At 49.6% G+C, this 9,548-nt stretch overlaps 1 protein-coding gene across 1 annotated transcript; it reads right to left on the bottom strand.

Annotated features, from left to right (window-relative positions):
• Positions 1-1,742: 1,742 nt before the first annotated feature.
• LOC146863035 (endogenous retrovirus group PABLB member 1 Env polyprotein-like) lies at positions 1,743-3,281 on the bottom strand. The gene has a single exon (XM_085643333.1). It carries the CDS (start codon positions 3,279-3,281, stop codon positions 1,743-1,745), a length of 1,539 nt encoding a protein of 512 aa, XP_085499459.1.
• Positions 3,282-9,548: the final 6,267 nt, after the last annotated feature.

A 9,548-nucleotide genomic window follows, 5' to 3' on the forward strand; every position in this document is an offset into this window, starting at 1 on the left:
TCTGCTTAAGCTTTTAGGTCAACAAGCAGAAGACTGGCAAAGAGTTTGGCGTCATTAACGGTAATGGTGAGATTCAGTTTTCGATACCCTTTTGAAGATTGGCTGAATAATAGATCTTCTCCAGGAGTTTGTAATGCAGTTGGTTGTCCAGCTGGATCCTACTAGTGATGAGATTGCCATAGCCCAGAATGAGGGTCAGATGTAAAGATGGTTGTTGGAAGCCCATTTGTGCCCAGAACCCTTTCTTTCTGCATTCCCTCCAGTTTTAGTCTACATGGGTCTTCTGTCGAGGTGACAGTTATTTAGGGTTTGTTCCCTGAGCATTCCTCTGGCAGGTCAATTGGAGGAGATCTTTAAGGCTCCTGAAATGTCTGGTTGATAGTTTAAGTAGGCTGAGAAGGTAAGGGAGTCACAGGTTTATTGTCAATTGAAAAGTGAGATGACAAAAATTAGTCTGATTCAGTTTTAGGAATATGTGCCTTGGTGCCTTTCTTTCTACCAGTTAGTGTTTGGTTGATGATAGAGCAGAATTGTTTGGCTTTCTTTTCCTTGCTCACATGCAAGAGCCGAGCTCAGAAGTCATCATCCTTTTTTCCTTTAGACAGCCAGATTGATTTTCTAAAGTGAAACCCTGGAATTATTTTGTTTAAGTTTTGCAATTGGAGAGAAAGGATGTCGTAAGAGGAAACACGTGTTGTGATTTGCAGGGTTCAGCAGGACGTTCTGGATCCTTGTTACACTCTGGCAGTGGGCTCGAAAGACTTTGGGGCATATTTACGAGAAAATGTCAGAGTACGGAGCTGTGCCAAATTTGGCAGCTGGGCGTTCTGACATTTTCAAAACGCAGGTGTAAAAAGGTGGGCAGTTTCAGTCGATAACCTTTAAGTATTGGCTGGAGGTAATCGCCTCTCATACCATTCGATAATTATCAAACAAAGAGGCAGGCGCTGGAGACTGGAAGGCAGGAAACAAAGGTTTTATTCCGACGGAGCAGAACACGTCAGATCGGACAGCAAGGTATCGTTTCGAGGTGCTCTCTCTGCGTCTCTGAGACCTGGTCTCTTATACACAATTTTATTACTTTATTACAGGTTTATTATACATGGCACATTCCTGAGATTGCTTTGATACATGAAAGGACATCCTCGGAGTCCCCACCTCAGGCCCGCTCCCACACATAGCTACAGTAGAAGTCCCCACCCCACCCACAGTAGGAGATGATATCACACAGCTGGACATCCCGCGGGATTCCCGGAATGTGTGCGACTGGTCGGGTCTCATGGGGTGGGGGCCTTGATCAACTGTAACTCCTTTGAAGAGGGGTGATTCCTTACAGTGGGAGCAATAAACTCCATCCGCAGGGCTAGGTGATGGCCTGGGATCGGCTCAGACAATCGGGCACAGAGGAAGGGGGTTATCAAAAGAGTGTGTGACCATGTAAGGGATGAAGGGAGGTGTTGGTCAGGCACACGATGTGGTTCCAAGGCAGAGTCGCGCAGGAGGAGAGGTTTTATGGCCCGTGCATGAGAGAGCGGGGGTGGTCAGCGCGTGGGGGGGATGTTCGCAGCGCCAGAGGGACGCGCTGGCGATCGGCAATGAGCAGGGAGAGAGGCCATGGTGCCTAAAATGGCTGCCATGTGTTTTTGCGTGCGGTGCTGGGGAAGAGGCAAGATGGCGCAGATAATGTTCAGTTACGAATTAAATTTCGACAGTCCTCCCTTTTAACATATCTCGCCAGCTTGTTAGTTCGGATCTATCCCCATAATATTACGTATTTCTACCTCATACAGAGCTTTCATACGTTCGGTTTCAAAGTCCAGAGTCTTAGGGTAGATACAGTTTGCAAAAAGTGAACACAGAGGTGGCAAGCATTGAATACCCAGGCAGCATCCACATAGTATCACGATTGGTATTAGGATAAACGTATACAACCTCCACCCCCAGTTTTTCATAGTGTCCCAGAACCAGCTCCCAAGCGACCATCCTTCTTGTTCCTGATGAACCTCTGAGGAAAGTCTGTGGAGGTGTTCAATTGCTTTGTAGACTGAGGGTGAGTTATCCGGTACGTAGGTACAACAGCTGGATCCAATGATGCGGCATGCTCCTCCACGGTCAGCCAGAACCACATCTAGAACGAGGCGGTTCTGAAGAGCCACCAGGCGGACGGCCTGAAGCTCGGCGGTGTTGTTGGTGAGGATGCCAGCTGTAATGTTCATTGTTGTCTCAACTGCCTGGGTCAAGTGACGGATGGCACAGCTGTTCGCCATCAGACCCCAAAGTGGAACAAGTCCCTTTACTGCATCCAGGAACTGTGCTCCGGTGGAGTCGGCTTGCTCAATGTCTCTTGCACGCTTCTGCCGGTGGTGGTTTGCTGGAGCCACATACGTCGGAGGAAGGATAAAAGCGATATAACAGGTGCCCCCCCAGCCTTTTGGAAGCCAGGTGTAGGCCTTAGTACCACAGACGAAGTACATGTTTGGGGAGGTAACAAAAGAGGGTGGATCAACTGAGTCTAATGTTCGGGTGATGTGGCAGGAACTGTGGCCCACCAACTGGGTTCCCAGGCCTTCGATGCATACAAGGCCTGAGACGTTGATGACAGACAGGGCCACTGTCAGGGTGGCAGCTGTTTGTTTCCGGAGGTAAGAGAAGGTGGGTCTGGCTGGATTGTTGAACACCTGCATTTCAACTCGTTCTTTGGCAGGGATGTCCATATGAAAAGAGGCGTTTGATGTCAGAGGGCAAAAGGGAGCAGAAGTTCTTCCTGTTTTGTTCAGCCAGAACCCATGATAGAAGTGTGACACAGTTTTGCTGGAAGTGGCATTATCCTTGTAACTCTCTTGTAAGAGGATCAACCAAGCGAGGCAGGAACCATGGACAGAGAAAGGCGAAGGGATAAAAGGGATAGAGTGTCCAGTGGCATGTGGTAGCAATCCACAGATCCAGCAATTCGTGGCATTAGCGGCAAGATTGTGTTGGTGTAGCAACTGCACAAAAGAGTTATTCCAGAACTCCTTACGCCTTTCTCGGAGTTGAGGTGAAAGTGAGATCAGATGGTGTTCTTTCATGGTGGTAGGCTGAGCAGTGGTTAGCAATGTCTTATGAGCGGGTGCGCTCCCTTCCACAATCCAGAAGGTGGCCATGAGGAGGAGGCAAAAGAAAAGGGTGATGAAAAGTGCAATAGTCTTTGAGCTGTGCATTTTGTCAGTCTTTGGGTCTTTGTAGTGGATCTTCGGACGTCCGATTGCTTCCATCATCTTCGTATCGGGCGCTTCCATCATCTTCAAAGGACTCGGTAGCGGGCAGAACCAGAGACTTCGTTTTGCTTCTCTCCTGGAGGCCTTTGTTGGGTTTAGGCTACCGCTCTCAGATTTAACTTAGTCAGTGGTTTGCTTAGCCGAAATTCCCTCCTTTCGACGCAGATTATACCCTTCTTTGGAGGGCACAGTGGGATCGGAAAATTTTGCCAATTCAAGTGTCTCTGTATCAGGGTAACAGCTCAGGGATGGTCGGTCTTTGTCCAGGAGCTCCTCTTGGGTGGTGACGTTTTCAGTTGTCATCAGAGTCGAGGATATCTTCTTGCAGTGATGTGCATGCAGCCAGTTACGCTTCCCCTCCACTCGAAGAGCTGTTCGGGTGGTGATCAAGATTTGCCAGGGGCCCGTCCACCGGGGCTCCAGACTCTTTGCGCGCTGGAAATTTCGCACTAGGACGAAATCACCGGGTTGGATGTCGTGTCCGGGGCCTCTGGAAGCATCAGGGATGGCCTGCAGCACCTGTTGATGGATAACAGACAGCGTTTTAGTCAAATTATACAAATAGTCAGACATGAGGACGTCCGGGACGTCGTGAATGGATGTCGGTTTCGGTGCAGTCCAGAGGTTCATGGGTCGCCCGAAGACGACCTCGTAGGGGGTTAAGTGGTGTTTGGTAGGGGTGGAACGCATTGATAGCACTGCCAGTGGGAGAGCGTCTGGCCATTTCAGTCCCGTGGTGGCTACTATTTTTGCTAGTTTGAGCTTCAGTGTGGCATTGTGTCGCTCAACCAAGCCTGCAGATTGGGGGTGGAAGACCGCATGAACCTTTTGCTTTACACCCAACCCCTTCAAGATGAGTTGGATAACTTCGGCTACGAAGTGGGGGCCGTGTCGCTCCACAAAATTTGACAAAGGCCGTAACGAGGGAAGAATTCCTTCAGTAGTACCTTTGCGGTAGTCATGGCAGTGTTGTCGCGGGTTGGATAGGCCTCCACCCACTTGCTAAATGCGCACACAACAACAAGCACGTATTTCAGGCTTTGGCACCTTTCTAATTGGATGTAGTCCATTTGAAGGAGTTCAAAGGGATGGTCAGGGACCCCAAACCCTCCCCGGGGTACAACAGTTCCTTTCCCAGGATTGTGTTGCAGATATATTAGACATTGTTGAACCAGACGTTTAGCTGAATCTGGGATCCTGTCATTGTGCCAAACTTTGGAGATGAGTTCGATCATGGGGGCAGATCCTATGTGTGCGGGGGAGTGTACCATGGTCAGTATGGGAATCAGGTATGAGTCGGGTAGCAACCATTTGTTCGTGTCTTTAGTCCGCCAGCAGCCTTCATCGTCTTTCAATCCCACCCGTGCCCATTCAGTCAATTCGTGAGGTGAGCTGGCCAATTGGATGTCCCTAATGGTTTCCCTAGCATTCTTCCATTTTTCAGCTTGTGACCTAGTCACGTACATGCGTGTCGTCGTCCTATTCTCGGCTGTGGTTCGGGCAGTGATGTCAGCCAGCGCATTTCCCTGTCCAATAATGTCCGTCACCCTTTTGTGTGCCTGGCATTTGATCACAGCTAGCCGTTTGGGGAGGAGGACTGCTTCGGTCAGAGCGGAGACTAGATCTCCATGCAGGATGGGTGTGCCATGAGATGTCAGGAATCCCCTCTCCTTCCACAAGAGCCCAAAATGATGAACCACCCCGAAGGTATACTGGCTGTCTGTGTAAATGTTTGCGGTCGTCCCTGCTGCTAGAATGCACGCTCGTGTGAGAGCAATCAGTTCTGCCGCCTGTGCGGATCGCTGTGTGATGCGGGCTGTCTCAATTACCGTTCGGGCCGTGGTGACTGCATAGGCAGCTGAGGTGGTGCCGTCGGGGAGCTTGATGCAAGAGCCGTCTACCCATAGCTCTCCATCAGGGTCTGGGAAGGCAGTGTCTCGGAGGTCAACCCTACTCCTAGTCTGTTCGTCCGTGAGGGTCACACAGTCATGTATAGGGGACACATTGGGATCAGTGTCAGGGAGAGGTAACAGAGTGGCTGGGTTCAGAGTGATACATCGTTTCAGTGTGATGTGGGGTGCAAGCAGAGTCAGTTCGTAACCAGTCAGTCGTGCGCTAGTCAGGTGTTGAGTCTTAGTCTGGTTCAGGAGGGTGTCAACCGCATGGGGTACTAACACTGTGAGGGAGTTCAAAAGTACGATCCCCTCACTTTGTCGGATAGAGACAGCAGCGGCGGCTACTGCTCGAAGGCAGGCAGGCAAAGCTCTGGCTACGGGATCAAGAGTGGCAGAGAAGTAGGCACAAGGGCGTTGCTTGGGGCCTATGGATTGAGTTAGAACAGACAACGCGCATCAATCCCTTTCGTGGGTGAAGAGGGACAAAGGCTTACTGTAGTCTGGGGTTCCTAGGACTGGTGCTGAGCAAAGGGCATCTCGCAATTCTTTGAAGGAGGATTGTCATTCGGGGGTCCAGGGGAGTGGGAAGGTGACATCTTTAGCCAGCAGGGAAAGCAGAGGTTTTACGATAAGGCTGAAGTTTGGCAACCACAGTCGACAGAAGGAGGTGAGGCCTACCAGAGAGCGAACTTGCTTCTGAGTTTTGGGAACAGGGGTTTCCAGAATGGTCTGAATTCGGTCAGGCGTAAGCTTCCTCCCGTCTTTGGACAGGAGGTGGCCTAGGTATGTCACTCGGGGTGGCAGAATTGCAACTTCTTCCTGGAGACCTTGTGACCGTTCTCCGCGAGGAAGTGGAGGAGTTGGATGGTGGCTGTGACTGCAAGCGGAGTGGTGTCGGCCGCCAAAAGAATATCATTGACGTACTGTATTAACACCACTCCATCCGGTAGCTGGACAGCGTCCAGCTGTCTCTTGAGGGCCTGGCTATAGATGCTGGGACTTTCAGTGTAGCCTTGGGGTGCTCTACAAAATCTGTACGAACGGGCTTTTAAGGTGAAGCCAAAGAGATAGCGGCTGTCTGGGTGGATGGGGATGGAGAAGAATGCGTTCTTGAGATCGATAACAGAAAAGGTGGTGGCAGTGGACGGAATCAGGGTCAGAATGGTGGTGATATCTGAGACTATGGGATACTGAGGCACAACCACTTTGTTAACCTCTCGTAGGTCAATGATGAAGCGGTACGCTTTCTCATCTCCCTCGCCTTGTTTCTTTACAATGGGTAGGATAGGGCTGTTACAAACATTACTAACTACTTCTTCTACCACTCCTGCATCGACTAGGGACTCGATAATCTTTACCAATGCCTTCTCACCCTCGGGCGATATCCGATACTGTGGAAGTTTTGGGAGCACTGCGTCCTGTCGAACAGTTATATGTACAGGGTCGATAATCATGCGTCCTACGTCTGAGTCAGTTTTGGCCCATAGGTACGAGGGTAAAGTGTCGAGTAGGGACAAGTCAGCATCGGTCATGGAGAACATACGTCGTGTGAGACAAGGCCCCAACAGATTTGGGTTATCATACAGTATGACTCGAACTCCATCTGGGGAACACCTAATGGTAGCTCGGAAATGTTTTAGCAAGTCAAGACCCATAATGGCGTCGGGGGTGTTGGAGGAGAGCAGAAATGTTGTGTCAGTGGTGTTATTTTCCAAATCAAAGGAGATCGGTGTGGACAAGGGATTAGTGGAGGGCATTCCATCAAAACCTATTGATGTTACATGTGAGCCAGACAAGGGTGCCCTTGGAATCAGTCGTTTAGATAACGCACTACGTGTCGCCCCAGTATCTACCAAAAATGGAGACTTCGTGCCCAGGACCTTAGCGGTGATGTAAGGACCTTGCTGGTCAACACAGAGCTCGACTGGATCCCTCCCTTGCCCCTGGCGGTCCTATGCAAAGTCATGGGTGTTCTCGTAGTCAGACTGTTGGTACTGGTTCTGTCGGGGATGGTCAAATGTGTTCGGTCTACCTGGCCTGTCGTTGTTGGTGTAATTCGTGTACCCTCATCCCTGTCCTCTATTTCTGGGGCCATTCGCTACGTCTCTTGCTTCTCTATTTTTGTTCATTTCCAGAAGGACCGGGCACTGAGATTTCCAATGTCCGAATCCCTTGCAGAACGCACACTGATTCTCATTTAAGTCCTTACGTCCAGCATAGGGTGCGGGTGTATGGTCTCTAGGGGGTAGTTTTCTAGGAGCAGTTGGTTGATAATTTCCCTTGGAAGGTTCCCTTCCAATTGTCACCCCTTGCAACTGTGCGATCATTACTCTTTCCTTCAGGTCCTTTTTCTTTCTCTCGGACGCCCTATTGTTCTCGTTCTTTTGGTGTTCGTAGTACTGGGCCATCTGAAGGATAGCCGCGGGTTTGGAGGCCGCCCAACTACTCTCACTAGTTTGTAGTTTCTGAGAGACTTCCTGCGACAGACCCTTAACATAATTCTGGACAAAAAGGTGATGTCCGGTTGCAGTGGTCATGTCCTGGCCACTATAATCGGAAAACACTGTCTCGAATCGTGAGAAGTATTCCGATACGTCTTCCTGGGGTTTCTGGCGGCAAGCCGTTACTATCGACCAGTCTACCTTCTTTTCTGGGATCAGGGTCTTTAATTTCTGGACAATCTTGTCTGGGAGTTCTAATATGGCCTTTAAGGGTTTCTGTCCAGGGTCTCGCTGTTTATCTATGGCATCGAGTTGTACCCAGGTATATCCGAACGGCTCAAAGTGGTCGACTCTCCGGATTTGCTTCCACACATCAGCTGGCAGACATAACCCGAAAAACAAATCGATGTCCGCTAGGGTCATTATTGTTGAACCTAAGGCTGTGCCTAGTTCATTGTAAAAGGCAGTCAGGTTCTTTCTCAAATCGGGTAAGGACTTTCTGAAAGTCAGGATGTCTTGTCGGTCCCATGGCTGATAGACCCAGTTATACACAACCCTCCCCTTCGCATCTTGGTGGTTGATGTCATTGTGTGTTCCCTGACCTCGTGGGGGGACCCAGTAGGGAGCGGCTTCCTTGATGGGCATCATGGTATCAGTTTTTTCTGCCTGGGGTTCAGTCGCTACGGGGGTTTCTGTTTTGGTTTTCTGTCTTTGTTCTTTGAGGTGGCGGAAGACTTCAAGCGTACACGTGAAGAGGTCCGTCACATCGCCCTCGCCCTCATCACCAATGTCAACTTTTCAGTACAAAGTCGCTAAGCTCTCAGGACCCTTATCCTGGTATCTATCCTCATAGGCATTTAGGGTGTGGTAACAAAACCGCACGACAAAGTGTCGTCTGTGGCTATCGGCATATGAATTGTACATATCCGTCACATATTCCTCACTTTCTTTCCGTTCTACTAATGTTCTCACTACCTTATCGATTCCGGCTCGTTCACCTTTGGTCAGCCGATTCATTCTGGCGGAATCCTTCTTTCTAGTCTCAGGGTCATCTAATGTTACGTTCAGTGCAAGGGGTTTGGCCGGCGCGGAGGCCGTGAGGACCGAGGCCCTGGCACTACTCTCGCTTGCGTTCGGGGATGGTGGGTGCTGTACTAAAGGTTGGGAGGGAGCGTATGGAGGGGGCATGTAGATAATTGGGGGGCCTAATAGCAAATCATCGTTCGCTCGTTGTTTGGAAGGTAACTCAGGGTAGAGCGTAGAGGGGGTCCTAACAGGGTACTGGCCTGATGTTTCAGACTCTTGTTTTAGTTTAGCTTCCTCTCTCTCTTTTATTTCTTCTTCTAACTTTCTAGCGGCAAGGTGAGCTGCTTTTCGTAACTCTTTTTCTGCTTTCACTTCTTCTCTCTTTTTCCGTTGTGCTGCTTCTTTGCGCCACATGCCAATACTATCAAGCATGGTGGGCGTTGTTTTATTACTGCGAAGAGCTGTTTCTAGCGTTTCTATTTTACGATCATCAAAGGATCCTATCAGTGGCCACTGACTTTCGGGGTCCTTCTTTGTATATTTATGCCATAGTTTGCTATAGGCTACGGCGACTAGTCCATATTTAGTGAACATGTCCTTATTAGGGGTGCCTTCCAGTGGAGCTGGATGGTTCATCTCTAATAAGCGGTCCGGGCTGAACCAACTACCAATCAGTGGGGAGAAGATAGGCATGACAGATTACAAAGGGTGGACAAAGGTCCGCACTACCTATCCTTCACTACTTGCAAAGACTAGACAGAATATTTCTATTCTGCGTTATTTGCAAACAGAGAATATCTCAAAAAGAACTATTCTTCAAACAGTCAATGTTCGGACAATCAATCAGTGGGGAGAAAAATAGGCACGACAGATTACAAAGGGGGACAAAGGTCCGCGTTACCTACCCTTCACTATCTGCAAAGGAAGAG

Source organism: Triturus cristatus, chromosome 2_2, assembly GCF_964204655.1.
Source record: "Triturus cristatus chromosome 2_2, aTriCri1.1, whole genome shotgun sequence".
NCBI lineage: Eukaryota > Metazoa > Chordata > Amphibia > Caudata > Salamandridae > Triturus > Triturus cristatus.